The sequence below is a fragment of the Lithobates pipiens genome, unplaced genomic scaffold, assembly GCF_037356315.1.
Source record: "Lithobates pipiens isolate NorthernLeopardFrog02 unplaced genomic scaffold, aLitPip1_a1.2 Scaffold_8, whole genome shotgun sequence".
NCBI classification, from domain to species: domain Eukaryota; kingdom Metazoa; phylum Chordata; class Amphibia; order Anura; family Ranidae; genus Lithobates; species Lithobates pipiens.
This window is the reverse complement of record NW_027507903.1, coordinates 145,422,687-145,438,438: the sequence shown is the minus strand read 5'-3', so window position 1 is coordinate 145,438,438 and position 15,752 is coordinate 145,422,687. Positions and strand designations below refer to the sequence as shown.

Sequence of the window (15,752 nt, the reverse complement as noted above, 5' to 3'; positions counted from 1 at the left end):
ACTTTTCTGCATCAGAGATACATGGCCTCAAAGTCAACTGTGACCATCTGCAGCAATGTAATTTGGTCATAAGGGTTGGGTGTTATGGTAAGTGGTTATCCGTTAGGGTTAGGGTTATTGTGTTGGATTAGGGTTAGGGTTGTTTAGGGTTAGTGTAAGGGATAGGTTTAGCTCTTAGGGTTATTGTTTAGGTTTGGGGTAGGGTTAGGATGAATGGTTAGGGTTAGGATTCTGGATATTTTAATAAGGCATTAAAAAATATTATACTACCATATACAGCAGCAAAGAATTTAAATATATTAATCAATACATCGAAAAAAAGGGGGAGCAACGGGCGGGACTTTGAATGAGGCACACGGAAGCAAAAGAATCCATTTGGGTAAAAAACAGGTTTTAATGAGTTTGAATAGTCATATATTACACATATTATTGCACGTAATCATACATCAATATTTAGAATTTCATCAAAATATACATTCCAGAAAGGACTTAATAGTAAATACATGAGAATCTTCACATTCAATAAATACCAATTATCTATGGATATGCGGCACACTGAAGTGTCACCTAAGAATAAATAAAAACAAAAAATGGGGATAAATCAAAAACGGAAAGTTCATTCTTTGTTAAAGGATTTTTTTACACAACACGGAAGTTGACAGCTCTACGCGTTTCGTGACCTTTTTATCACTCATCAGGAGCAAAACCATGATGGTAACCTATGAATAGAGAGAACAGCCATATTTGGAAAGGTCTAGGGAAAGGGTGGACAAATATACAATATGAGGAGACCCACATGTACACTTGACCGATAAGCTTACATATGTACCTGCGCAGAGGTGGTGCGGTGCACCCGTAGTCAGGCCAGACAAAGATGCCACAGACCGAGGGTTGAGGGGGCAAAACCCAAGCGACACCCAAAATGCACAAATGGCAGCCCAGGCAGGTCCAAGTGTAGAATAAGACACAAATTCAGTGTTGAAGATGGAGTGACCAGTACTGAAGGTTCCTTGGCGTTGGGGGTAAGTCTATGGCGGCGCCCTTTGCATGAGTTTTCTTCCCTGTGCAGGCTCCCATACCCAGGTCTTTTCCTCTTCCTGCTCTCTTTTTTCACATTTTCCTTAAACACACACACATTGGATTCCTTAACTTCTTTCACGTATCCTTATGCACTCATATATCTGTATTTCCTTAATTCAAGAACTAATTCTCCTCTTCTTGCAGTGTTTTTGTTTTTACCACTTGATTTCATTTTTTTTTTCCACTTCTCTAGTCTTTTCACTGATATCCCTCACCTTTCCTCTCTCTTTTTAACCTTTTTCCTGCACTTTTTATTTTTATTTTTACTTTTTCCCCCTTCTCTTTTCTTAACATTTCACATTCTTCTAAAAATCAAAGAGTCTGAGTAAGACAAGTGATGTGAGATGTCCCTTCAGTACTGGTCACTCCATCTTCAACACTGAATTTGTGTCTTATTCTACACTTGGACCTGCCTGGGCTGCAATTTGTGCATTTTGGGTGTCGCTTGGGTTTTGCCCCCTCAACCCCGGTCTGTGGCATCTTTGGCTGGCCTGACTACGGGTGCACCGCACCACCTCTGCGCAGGTACATATGCAAGCTTATCGGTCAAGTGTTGTACCTGTGGGCCTCCTCATATTGTATATTTGTCCACCCTTTACCTAGACCTTTCCAAATATGGCTGTTCTCTCTATTCATAGGTTACCATCATGGTTTTTCTCCTGATGAGTGATAAAAAGGTCACGAAACGCGTAGAGCTGTCAACTTCCGTGTTGTGTATACATCCTTTAACAAAGAATGAACGTTCCGTTTTTGATTTATCCCCATTTTTTGTTTTTATTTATTCTTAGGTGACACTTCAGTGTGCCACATATCCATAGATAATTGGTATTTATTGAATGTGAAGATTCTCATGTATTTACTATTAAGTCCTTTCTGGAATGTATATTTTGATGAAATTCTAAATATTGATGTATGATTATGTGCAATAATATTGTAATATATGACTATTCAAACTCATTAAAACCAGTTTTTTACCCAAATGGATTCTTTTGCTTCCGTGTGCCTCATTCAAAGTCCCGCCCGTTGCTCCCCCTTTTTTTTTCGATAATTGAACCCGGGATGGAGGAGGGGTTCTGAACGGCCCCTATCAATACCTCATTTAAAGTCCCAAATATTGTTGCTCCCCGTATTAATCAATACATATTTCACAATAAAAATATATTAAAAAACTGGCCAAATAAATTTAAAACAATTATAAAAAATCTAATTAACATAGATTTGCTTTTAAATAAAACAATTTGAAACTAGAAAAAATGAATAAAAAAATATATTAAGATAAAAAAAAACTATTTTAATATTGTTTTATATTAGAAATAATGAAAACATTTAAAAAATTGCCACAAGAAAATTTTAGATATTTTAAAAAATTGGGTAATTTGCTATAGACTATATATTTTTTTAAATAAAGGACAGAGAAAAAAATTCATCTGTACATCTATAGATAAATATATTTTATAAATATATACACATACCTGATCGTTACCAACAGACGTTCCTCTGGTGACACACTGTTTCTCATATTGGTGTTCATGAACGTCAGATCAGGTCGTACTTTTTCTAAGAGCAGATCAAATGTGACAATGGACATCCGGCTAAAATTAAAAAAAACTTGTCGGGGTAGGTACGCAGCTGCACATACATGTTTGTGAAATATCCAATGGATGGGTCCAATATCGACGAGCTCTGACTCTGAACCTCTCACTAAATTTGCGACAACGTTGCCGTTTCATCAAGACCAACATCAGGAGCATTTCCTGACATATATTCAATATGGGATCCATTTCAAAATATGTACCAAAGAAAGAGGCAAATGCAAGTGTAAAACTGCTCTCTATGCTGCTGCTGCTCACTCTGATCAAAATAGCAGAAATAGTTAAAAATAACATGCTTTGAGAGCTTGGGGAGAGTCTACATGATGTTATCTTTATAAACGCTTATAAACGCAAACGCGGCTAAACGCGGCAAAACGCGTGTTTCAGTTTTTTTGAGCAGAGTTTTCACCTGCGTCTCGTGTGAATGAGGCCTTAGTATTAGTATGCACAAAGATAAACAGTGATGAAATTAAGATTTCAGAGTACAGTACACTTGGGATGGGTAAGCCAGGAACTCCATCCAGAGTGGAATTTAAACAGAGAAGAGTTCTTTATTGCAAAGGTTTTTTTAAAGGCACTGAGCAAGGACAGAGCAGGGCTGCGGATGACAGAGGCACGTAAACTAACCACGGTGTAAGGAATCAGTAACCATGATAAACCGTGGTCAGTTTACAGGGGGGAGGGTATAGCCAGGCAGGAACAGCCAGGTTTTTTAGGTGATAGAATGGGCCAAATTACACAGAGCGAGCACTGTGCTGTATAACATGTTCTAAGGAAAAAATACGCTTTTTTTTTTTTGTTAGGTTAACAAACACTTTCATTTTTCATTTTGTGGTTCAGAGGGGGGACAGAAGTGGGTTATTTCTACCCGACCGTGAGAAAAGTGTAGTTGGGCAAGAATATGGCAATGCACATGGTCAGAAAGTAAGTGTGGTTTGGGTATGCATGAACTTTATTATGAGTTCCCATTCTCTGGCAGGTAGCAATTCAGAGAGCAGCTGATAAAGTCATGGAGCAATGGCGGTGTTACAGTTTCCAATATACCACAGAATTTAGTATTGTTGCGCTGCGATCTATCCTCCAAATTTTCTAGTTTGGTGTTGATCTGTTGGATCTCTGCAGTATGTTCAGCATAAGAATCAACAAACTCATTATGCATAAAACATATCTCACCCATTTTATTTAAGATATGACTTCCTCTGATATGGGAACTGCCTTCCCATATCAGAGGTACAGGCAGAAAGCTACACAGGACAGTCTGCAGGATCGTGGAACCAGATCGTGGGTGCAATGCTTTATATGTCCCCAACAAAAAAATGAAAAATGCATATTTTTTTACCTATAAAAAAACGTGCATTATTGTTTTGTAAAAGTCAACTTATCCAGACACATATTACAAGATCTGGTTAGCTGAGCCGTCAATGGCCTAACAATGTCTATGATTTGCTATGCCACTTCTTTACCATACTACCTAGTTAACGTTTAGCTCACTGTCAGAGCTCATTTCACTTGCTATATAGTTTATGTGGTTTAATCTGCCATGTTTATTCCACTGCATGATGACTTATAAGAGTCTCACCTATTTCTTTTTACGGTGCCCCACTCTGTATTTTCATTACTTATAGTTCTGGAGAGGTGACATTGTTTTAACACCCTTGTGTGGGTTTCTGGGTTTTATTCTTTTTTGTATGTTGGTTACTTGTCTGCAATTAAAACCAATAAAAAGATTAAGAAAAAAAAGTGAACTTATCCTTTAAGTATCAAATATCTTTCAAGAATTTTACTTTAACGTAGAACTAAAGGCAAAATGATTTTTTATTTCATTTTGAATAAAGTAAGGAAGGGTTATTTTTTTTGTGCCCCATTGAGGATATGTCCTTTTACTTTCTGTCCTTTAGGCAAAACAGTCTACAGAACTATTGCCCCCTTTTAGAATAATTTATATTTCTGTTCTGGTGACAACCCAAAATTGGAGATATTTTTTTTCCACTTTCACTTTTGGTGCGAAGGTAAACAGGAGAAATAGAAAGACCGCAATAAAAACTTGACAGGTATTATAACCCATCTACACAGGTTTTGTCCTTTAATTATACTTTAACAGGTTATATTAACAGGCCAGGTTTTATGTATTACCTTGGGGAGATGCAGACTAGAATACTGCAACCACAGAGCAGCTAATGATACCACCTGTGATGTATTTCAGGTATCTTGCAAACCTGGTCTGTTAGTGGGCCCCGAGGACAGGGTTGATGACCACTGCTTTAACCACTTAACAACCGGCCCATAGCCGAATGACGGCTACAGGGCGTTTGTTTAAGTCTGGGACGCCGTCATATGACGTCCTCCCAGAATTTCGCTCTTGCGTGCTCCCTGGGGCGCACACTCGAGAACATCCGTGACCGCCGGGTCCTGAACGGCCGCTCATCGCGGCCGTTTACCACGTGATCGCTCAGTCAAATGACGGAGTGATCACTTGTAAACAAACCCTCTCTGTACTGATCGGAACAGCAGAGGGGGAAGAGATCGGTGTCAGCAGCGATGTGGGCTGCATCTGCAGTGCCCACATCGCTGCTCACCGAAAATTAACCCCTCAATTCCCTGCCATTACTCTGCAATACTCTGCAATACCCTGCGACACTCTGCAATACTCTGCGACACTCTGCGACACCCGCCAATACCCTGCAACACTCTACCGACTCGCCAATACGATCAAAGCCAGAATCCTTTTTTTTTTTTTCAGGCTTCCCAGCTTAGAGGTGAGATGCGGGGTCTTATTGACCCCATATCTCACTGTAAAGAGGACCTGTCATGCCATTCCTATTACAAGGAATTTTTACATTCCTTGTAATAGGAATAAAAGTGATCAAAAAAATTTATTTTTGGGGAAAAAAATTTCAAACTAAAATAAATAATGTAAAATGAACAATAACTTTTTTTTTTTTTTTTAAAGCGCCCCTGTCCCCATGTGCTTGCATGCAGAAGCGAACGCATACTTAAGTCCCGCCCACATATGAAAACGGTGTTCAAACCACACATGTGAGGTATCGCTGCGAACGTTAGAGCGAGAGCAATAATTCTAGCCCTAGACCTCCTCTGTAACTCAAAACATATAACCAGTAAAAATTTAAATCGTCGCCTATGGGGATTTTTAAGTAGCGACGTTTGGCACAATTCCACGAGCGTGTGCAATTTTGAAGAGTGACATGTTAGGTATCTATTTACTCAGTGTAACTTCATCTTTGACATTATGCAAAAATTGGGCTAACTTTACTTTGTTTTTTTGTTTTGTTTTTTAGCACAAAACTGTTTTTTTTCCAAAAAAAAAAGCGTTCGAAAAATTGCTGCGCAAATACCGTGCGAGATAAAAAGTTGCAACGACCACCATTGTATTCTCCAGGGTGTTTGCTAAAAAAACATATATAATGTTTTGGGATTCGATGTAATTTTCTAGCAAATAAATAATGATTTTTACATGTAGGAGAGAAATGTCATAATTGTCCTGGGTGCTCCAGAACGCCTGATGGCGCTCCATGCATGTTGGGCCTCTGTATGTGGCCACATTGTGTAAAAGTCTCACACGTGGTATCGCCGTAATCGGGAGTAATAGCAGAATGTGTTTTGGGGTGTAATTTGTGGTATGCATATGCTGTGTGTGAGAAATAAACTGATAATATGACAATTTTGTGAAAAATAAAAAAAAGTAAAACAAATCTTGATTTTGCAAAGAATTGTGGGAAAAAAATTACAACTTCAAAAAACTCATAATGCCCCTTACTAAATACCTTGGAATGTCTTCTATCCAAAAAGGGGTCATTTGGGGGGTATTTGTACTTTTCTGGCATGTTAGGGTCTCAAGAATTGAAATAGGCCGTCAGTACTTTAGGTGTGATAAATTTTCAGATATTGGCACCATAGCTTGTGGACTCTATAACTTTCACAAAGACCAAATAATATTCACCAATTTGTACTTATTTTTACCAAAGATATGTAGTAGTATAAATTTTGGCCAAAATTTATGAAGAAAAAATTACTAATCTGCTAAATTTTATAACAGAAACAAAGAAAAATTCATTTTTTTACAGAATTTTCTGTATTTTTTCTTTTATAGCACAAAAAATAAAAAAACGAGCGGTGATTAAATACCACCAAAAGAAAGCTCCATTTGTGTGAAAAAAAGGACAAAAATTTCATATACCGTATATACTCGAGTATAGGCCGACCCGAATATAAGCCGAGGCCCCCAATTTACCCCCAAAAAAACTGGCAAACTTATTGACTCGTGTATAAGCCGAGGGTGAGACATGCCTGTCCATCCCTGTGTGTGTGTCCGTCCCTGTGTGTCCGTCCATCCCTGTGTGTCCGTCCATCCCTGTGTGTGTGTGTGTCCATCCATCCATCCATCCCTGTGTGTGTGTGTCTCCATCCATCCATCCATCCCTGTGTGTGTGTGTCTCCATCCATCCATCCATCCCTGTGTGTGTGTGTCTCCATCCATCCATCCATCCCTGTGTGTGTGTGTCTCCATCCATCCATCCCTGTGTGTGTGTGTGTGTGTGTGTGTGTGTGTGTGTGTGTGTGTGTGTGTGTGTGTGTGTGTGTGTGTGTGTGTGTGTGTCCAGCCTACCTGTGTCCCGAGCCTCCGTCCCGTGCCTTGCCTCCGTCCCGTGCCTTGCCGTGCCTTGCCTCCTTGCCTCCGTCCCGTGCCGTGCCTTGCCTCCGTCCCGTGTCGTGCCTTGCCTCCGTCCCGTCCCGTGCCTTGCCTTGCCTCCGTCCCGTGCCTTGCCAGGATCGCCGCTCTTCGTCGGCGCCTCGGCGGACATACTACAATTCGAAAGCCGCGCCTCCGCCTCCGCCTTCGCCTGTGATAGGCGGAACACTGAATTTCCCAGCAGCCTGTGTTCCGCCTATCACGGACATCGTCTCATCCTCGTACTACGGACGAGGATGAGACGATGTCCGTGATAGGCGGAACACAGGCTGCTGGGAAATTCAGTGTTCCGCCTATCACAGGCGGAGGCGGAGGCGCGGCTTTCGAATTGTAGTATGTCCGCCGTCTGTCTGCTCGATACGCTGATCGAGCAGTCAGACGGCGATGACTCGAGTATAAGCCGAGGGGGGCACTTTCAGCCTCAAAAAAGAGGCTGAAAATCTCGGCTTATACTCGAGTATATACGGTAAGTCCAGTGTTGCATGACTGAGTAATTGTCATTCAAAATGTGAGAGCACCGAAAGCTGAAAATTGGTCTGGTTATTAAGGGTGTTTAAGTGCCCAGTGGTCAAGTGTTTAAAGGAGAAGTTCACCTTTGGAATATGTTACATTTTTTCGCTCATTTTCATGGTGGAACATATAACATGTTTAAGCATCTGCAGCCTTTCCCCCCACTAGCCCTCTCCCTGTAACACTGGACCGGGGATCTTCTCAGAGCACCCACTGTCACCATTTTAAAACAGTGAGGCCATACAGGGCTTCGCCCACAAGGTCACATTATTTTATCAATTCAAAGTTTCCTACAATGAATGACTACAAGTACCATCAGCCATTGCAGACGGAAGCTTGTAGTTTTCAATGAACTGGGAGGGCACTGGTGAGTGCTCTCATAGTCCATGGCTCTTAGGTAACTGTCTGACCATACGAAGTTAGAGAAGACAGCTTTGCTGCTTGCCTGCCAGAGCTAGACATTGCACCCATTATCTGCTGAGTACAATGCTCAGCGGGCTCCTTTAAAAAATAAAATAAAACTGCACTTTATCTGCAAACAAATGTGCATTTATTATTTTTTGTTGCAGGTGAATGTATCTTTTAAAGTTATTCTGACAGAGCTGTCCATAGATATTCAACAAAAGTTGCAAAATGTTTCTGTTACATACTGATAATATTAGAGAAAAGATAGAGTTACCAGAACTGAAATTTCAGTTTTACCCAAAAGATTTGATTTAAGGCGGAAATCCAAGCAGGCAGCCTAATACACTGTTGAAATATATGCATGGGAACTGTATTACATGCCAAATGATTAGTTATTATGTGTATTCAATTTTGTGATCCAGATACTCCTGCCAGACAGGACAGCCAAGTCCCCGACCTTAAGTTTAGAAGCAGCACAGCTTTGTAAAAGCATGTCCCTAGTCTTCTGACAAAAAAGGAGCACCGGGCAAGAGTAATCAACGCTTCTTACTCTGCTCTCTTCACATAATAGTCAGCACACAAGCATTGCAGCAAAACAAGTGTGGTTGGTAGTGCTGTCTCTTGCTTCATCAATCTGAATGTCACTATGAAGAAGATTACAGTAAGCCAATATCAAGAAATATATTGGTGTTTAAACTAGCTGTGTTCAAAAATTAATTACATAAATCAAGTGTTTTGAGATCTGTCAAGAGTTTAGCTTCAATATTACCTTTCCATAATAATATTAATTATACCATCTACTTTTGCCACCTGCCTCCTTCAAAGAACATGGTATTCTGCAAGACAGCAGGTAAATGAAAAGAAAAAAAGTTTTGGAATATCCAATAACAGACCTGGTGGATGAAAAAGGGAATATAGCTACTTTTTTGTTTCCCAGTGTCTTGAAGCGCAGCTGCTCAACAGAAATCATTTGACCGATTGGTTGAAAAACGTATCCCGCAGCATTCAAGCGATTTCTCCCTTCGCTTTGTACAGAAAAGCAGGTATTCCACACACCCAGAAAAGTGGAATACATTCAGCAGCCTGGGAGCCGTTAAACCGGGGGAATTTCAAGACATTATTCTCTCGTTATTCTCTCTTCCTTTAGCAATTATGTTACTGGATAAATGTGACCCTCTACCATGACAAGGTCACTTTAATTAAATTACTACCTTGCATTTTATGCCATGGTATGGTGTATTAAAGAGTGTGTGCATTATGATTCCTGGAAGTTACTAGCACTTTATTTCATTGCTAATCTATGGCACAGCATTTTTTTATCCTCATTCTCACCAAATATGGAACATAAACAAGCAGCCGCTCCCAACACTACTGCAATAAATAACAAAGAAGGCTTGATTTGTGCAGCAGCGAGTACATTAAAGCCAATTATCTTCAGAAAGAAATTGAATAAGGAGGCTGCATATAATAAAAATGACAACCTGTGCTTGTCTGAAAAACATCCTGCAATTTGTATTCCACATGCAATTCTTGCGGAAAAAGTAATCGCTTTAATTAAGAACATTGGAATACTGTTCTAAGTAAATTAAGGTTTAATTAAAAAAGGAAAACATTTACAGAAACAGCCACAGTAAGTGATAAAACAGCATAAAGCATTAACCTGTCCTATATTAGAAGGACTCTCCTACAGAGGAGGTCTCATTAGCATTGGTGGCCATGTTTCGCAATCTCAAAGCGCTAACCAACTGTATCAGCTGAGCTGTTAGTACAGACTTGGGGGTTCTAATATGTTGAAATATATATAAATTGAGGGGGAACAACAGAGTTCTAGTAGAGATCAAAAAAAAGTATACTAAAAATAGATATTTCTCAGTTGAAACACCCCCCCCCCCCCCCCCCCAGATATTTCCCACTAGATGTAAAGCTATTAAAACGGATAACATGAAAAAAAAAAAAAAACACACACAAGTATGAAAACACTTATTAGGAAGGAGTTATATCTTCTCCATCTGCAAATATTGCTGTTTCTATCCGTGCACATATTCTCTGATCTATATATTTTCTATATTATAAGAAACCAAATATTGCCTCTTCTATCTGTATGCTTATTCTCTGATCTATACCATCTTCTACATTATATGAAGCAGTTTCCAGGGACCTATATTGAACAGCATGTTGCATTAGCAATTATTATCTTTAATTACTATGCTGCTAAGTGAAAACATTTGTGCTGTACCATTTTACCAAGGTTTGGAAAAAGAGCCTTTCAACATATCACAAAACTGCACTACTGCTGCTATAATTTCCTACAGATTTCTAGATTTGAAGATTGTTTTAAGTACAAATCAAATAAATTTGGGAACTTGATGGAAAGATATACAGCTCATCAGTTGTAGTCCTAAAAGAACGGAGCACAATAATGGGACTTCTGGGCGGTCAGATTTTCCCTGCTCCATCAGCACTGTAGGCTATAGCCTGCAACACTGATCTGTGGATTCTAACTGTGGGGAAGTCTCCCTTCTGTCAGAAGACAAAAGCTCAATGGGGGGATTCCCCCATCCACATAGTATGTCAGGTAAATGTGATTAATAACTACCAACTAATTTAAGAAGCTGCAAGTCAAAACAGATTATCGGACACTATAAAATGCTTGGTTATATCATATTTTGCCCATGGCTGAGTTTATAGGATTGGAGTGAACTATCTTGGTGTCATTTTGCTGGAAAATTGCAAAATACTGACAGGTACTAATTAACACAAATCTTCTCCACTGGCTATAGACCGATTGGGTCAAGTTAGAAGCTAAATAAATGTTTCCTCTCCCCATGGATCTGCTTTTGTGGATCTACATAAAGCGATCCTTTGCCCAACTTGTCACATTCCCTCCATCTCTGTAAAACACGTGCTTCAGTCTACCCATACTCTGGTGGCCCCTCCCTTCAACAATTTCCTCACTGCGTCTCTTGGTAGCTTAACAAGAGACTTAAGCCCCAAACTGAAAAGTTTTCCTCCATCAAATACTTTATTTTTTTTATTTTTTTTTTATTCTCTTAAGCAACTCACAGATGATATTTCATCAAGGATGCTGTTTGAGAACAGGTGTATACAGGATCCTGGCTCGAGAGGAGGTATATCAGTGGTGTACCTTTTTCTCTCTGAACCCATGACAAAATTAGGTGGCCAGGGATCAGGACCTGGACACAGAAACAGAAGTGGAGACTAGTCTAGATGGATGTCCATGGTGCACAAAGGGATCCTCAATACCACTTTGGTTGAAGGAAATCACAAGGTCCTATCTCATTGGTACATGGTGCCAGTGAGGCTTGCTTAAATTTACCCTGACGTTTCTCCACTGTGTTTCAGGAGGATGTGGACAGGGACTGTGTACCGTATTTGGTGGACCTGCTCAAAATTCAAGTGCTTTGGGTTTAGAGTGTTTACTCTGATTTATTTTGTGGCCTCTGTTGACCTTACCGAAATTGCAAAAACAGTGTTCCTCAATGACTTGGCAGATTACAACCCTAGACATACCAGATCTTTGATCTACTACATACTACTAGCCGCAAAGATGTCTATGATGAAAGCTTGGAAATCTCCTGGGGTGGGCATTGCTACATCTAAACAGGAGAGGATAGGAGGCAGGAGAGCGGAGGACAGACATTCAAAGCCCCTGTGAATGCCAGGTGATCTCCCGGCTGAGCCTGACATTGTTGCTCAGACAGAAGACCGAGCTTACGGCCACTCTGGTTTCTCTGCCTTCTGTCAGGAGGATGGAATGACATCAGGTAAGGCTGCATTTATGGCAATGGTCAGGCTGCGTTTATGGCAATAGTAAGGCTGCATTTCATGGGCACTGATAAATATTTTAGGATACCATTTGGTTCAGAATGTTTTTTTCTTGTTTTCCCCCCTCTAAAACCTAGGTGTGTCTTATGGAGCGAAAAATATGATATAATATACACACACACACACACACACACAGAACTCCCTTTTTTGGGTGAAATCCTGCTTCAAGGAAATGTACAGTTTGAAAAGAAAACACAGGATTTGCATCAACACCTTTGCTGCCATTGTGCTCTTGCTGGGTGTTTGGTGTGTTCCTGTACCTTTAAGGAGGGGTGGCTCCCCTTCAGTCCACCTGCCCTCATCTAACCATCAGAATGCATGTGCCTCCACTGTGGGGACACTATGTTAGTGTTAGGACCACAGATACCAGGGTGCCTTGACGTGGCTCTGTGGCTCACGCATGCGTTTGCAAATGCGTGCGGACTGAACCCCTGTTTTTAACGCATACTGTTAGACAGGTTAATTTGGTTGTCTGCGAGCTGGTGGTAAGTAGGCTTTGGTTTTTTCCCTGGGCATTCCCCAGACTTTGTTGTTACCTACCTACACAGAAAAATATAAATCTAACATAATGCCTTGGGTGTTTGCTAACTGACATTTAGGACCTGTGTCAACATGCTGTTCATTTCAAGTGATTTTGCATTCCCATATAAAGTGTAGCAGGTCGAATGCACCTGTAAAACAATTCTGAATAATCTCAGAAGCATCCCAAATGGATACCAAGCCCAAGCCTGTTGACAAAGGCCCTTCCACTGCATGAAATTTTTATTCCCAGATCCTACATATAATATACAATATGTCTGTATCAGGTAAAAAAAAAAAATTAAAAAATCTTACATCAACTGGCTCATTTGCTAATATATATTTGCTGTCTGTACGCTAAAGTTGCCATCACCTATGTAACAAATTAACAGCAAATCTCTAACAAGAGGCACCCATGTAAGTAGACAAGTAGCAAAATATTCTTGTTTTATATCTGTTGTGATAAATGCTTTACCTGGATAACGGTCTGTATCTTTACCCAGACGTCAGCCATGTCATATAGCTTAATGTCTCCATCGTGTTGACTTGTGGGAGAAGCCACGGTCTGCTGCAAATGTCCTAAAACTACTGAGTGTGCAGCGGCGACAGCATTAAACTTGTCAAAAAGCAGCTCCAGAAGTTCCAAAAGAAGCCTAGGGAAGGAGCCATTATAAAAACATTAGAGTTGCAAATAAATGTCTATATCAATAGCTCCTGTTCTCCATCTCTCCATATCTATAGCAACTAAAGTAGAGGAGGAGGCAATAGAGGGTAAATGCAATTACATAAAGCAAACATTTAAAATGTGTTTATCACATTTAAATTACATATACATAACATAACCAAAAAGAGAAAAGGATCAAAGAACTATAGTAAAGCCATGCAGTTGAGATGTAAACGAGTCATACAGGCCACTACTAAATTGTCAAACTCAATGAATGACAACAGCCTCTAGGCTTCTCATCTTTACTTTGTTAGTTGGAGTGGGTGACATGATTGTAAATGACTGGTACTCCTCAACTCAGTCACCAAGAGCATAAAGTGTTCTTGACCAAAAGCTCCACTTCTGTTGTATTTTTAAATCAGATGAGCATATGTCAAGAATAGTTATTGTATAATCCCCTCTTTCTCTCAGAATTTAACTACCAAAAGGGAAGGCTCAAGCTCTGTTTAAATTTCTATCTGCTCCTATTCTAAAAATACTGAGAGAGATATAGAGATAGATAGATAGATAGATAGATAGATAGATAGATAGATAGATAGATAGATAGATAGATAGATATAGATATCTATATCTCAGGCAGGTTAGCACTGCTTCATATACTACCAAATCAAATTATTCTTATTCTAAGTAACAATGTTCCTCTCTTTTGTTGTAAATATAAACAGCCACCTCATGTAACTTAAAGCTTATGTGCAGCCAAAATCAAAAACAGAAAAATCAGCACAAGGGACATGTCTTACAGTCAGTAGGATGTGTCCCTCCTACTGATTCCTCTGCTGTTAGTAGTAATCTTCCTTCATTCTGCTCCCCTCTTCCCTTCAATCTTCCCAGTGTGGTGGGGGTAAATACAACTAAAGGGCTATCACAGGCTCTAATAAAGAAATCCTTACTATTCCAAACTTGTCTGCCCAGCTCTGCTATTCATAGAAGCCGTACTACGGCATTCATGAATGGAACAGGACCCAATTATGGTGGATGGGTAAATGAAAAGCTCTGAGCCCTTCATTCACAGATTGCGCTCTATTCACAGAAGCTATAGTAGCAATTCTACAAATGGCAGAGCTACGTGGAAAGAGCTTAATAAGAGCTTGCGATAGCCCTTTAGTTGCTCCATGCTGCACTGGAATCAGTGAGCACATTACGTCAATTGTGCTGATTTTTCAGTTTTTTGATTTTGGCTTCACTGCCAGCTTAGATCTCATCATCTTTGACTACCAATAAGCACTGAAAGTGTTTCACATCATTAGAGGCAACAACATATGTTTTGGATTGCCAGGCCCAAAGCTGAACAGATAAGTCCTAATTTCAAAGAACAAAAAAATAGAGACAGCTCTCTGTCAGCGTTGGGGGTTCTCAGGATATTCTTCATGGATGTGAAAAAGATTTGAGTATCACAGATCTAATGTAAGTTCAATAAATCTTCATTGCAAAAGACACCAAACATTTAAATGTGGAAAAAAATTAGGCTTTTTATCTAAACTGTAGAAGACTTTTCTTGGATTACATTACTGCCATCTTCAGGAGAATTAGACACACAGACAAAGCTAAGCTATAAGGGCAGTCCAGTATAGCCTCTCCAGTTCCCAGCATGCTTCAGTTTAGAAGCAAGCAATGATAGCAGTGGAACATTACTGCGTTCGGTAATGTTCTCCAAGAAAAAGCTTTAACTGGTAAGAAAAAAAAATAGTATATATTTTTAATTTTAACATTATGGAAAACAGGATAGTATTCTGAAACACTGAGAAGTCCAAAAGCAGTCAAACCAGCCCATAAGAAGAAAAAAAAGGGCTAACAAGAGCAGCTCAAGATATGAAGAACCTTATAAATGAAGTTGGCATCAGCTGAGGCCTGAACATCCACCTAACAAAAGTGTGAACAAATCTGATGTTAAAAAAAAATGATGAAGCCCTAAACAATCTAGTGGAGTGCAATGTGACATCACACGCCTGACGAAGTGGTCCTGCACTGCTCTGAAACTTTCCACTCTTCTGTTTGTGATGTGATCTTCTTTCAATAAAAAAAAGTTCAGATTTTGTCTAATGATCAATGGTGTGTCAGTTGGCGAGTGCTGCAGCACCCATTACTTTTGCACCCATTACTTTTGCTCCTATTCCCGGGACGTGTGTGATGGGAAAAGGGACGATTGTAAAGAAAAGAGGCCCTGAGCCCCAAAAGTAGCTTGACCTTGAGTAGCACAAGAATGGGTACCTTTATAGGTTCAGCTTCCAAATTAGAAACTGGCTTTGTAAAAGTGATAATTGCGCACAAATATAAATATGCATTTCAATGTGATGATAGACTTTGTAAGAAGTCGATTTGTTAGCATTCAAGAGTGCAGCAAAGACTAGATCTGAAAGTCCCCATCCTT

General features: G+C 39.8%; 1 protein-coding gene across 1 annotated transcript in view; it reads right to left on the bottom strand.

Moving 5' to 3' along the window:
* Positions 1–15,752, bottom strand: part of EXOC4 (exocyst complex component 4) — a 716,245-nt gene that overhangs the window by 580,141 nt on the left and 120,352 nt on the right. Inside the window, exon 7 of the mRNA XM_077471880.1 lies at positions 13,136–13,313. Within this exon, the coding sequence (XP_077328006.1) occupies positions 13,136–13,313 (178 nt within the window). The remainder of the gene's footprint in view (positions 1–13,135; positions 13,314–15,752) is intronic.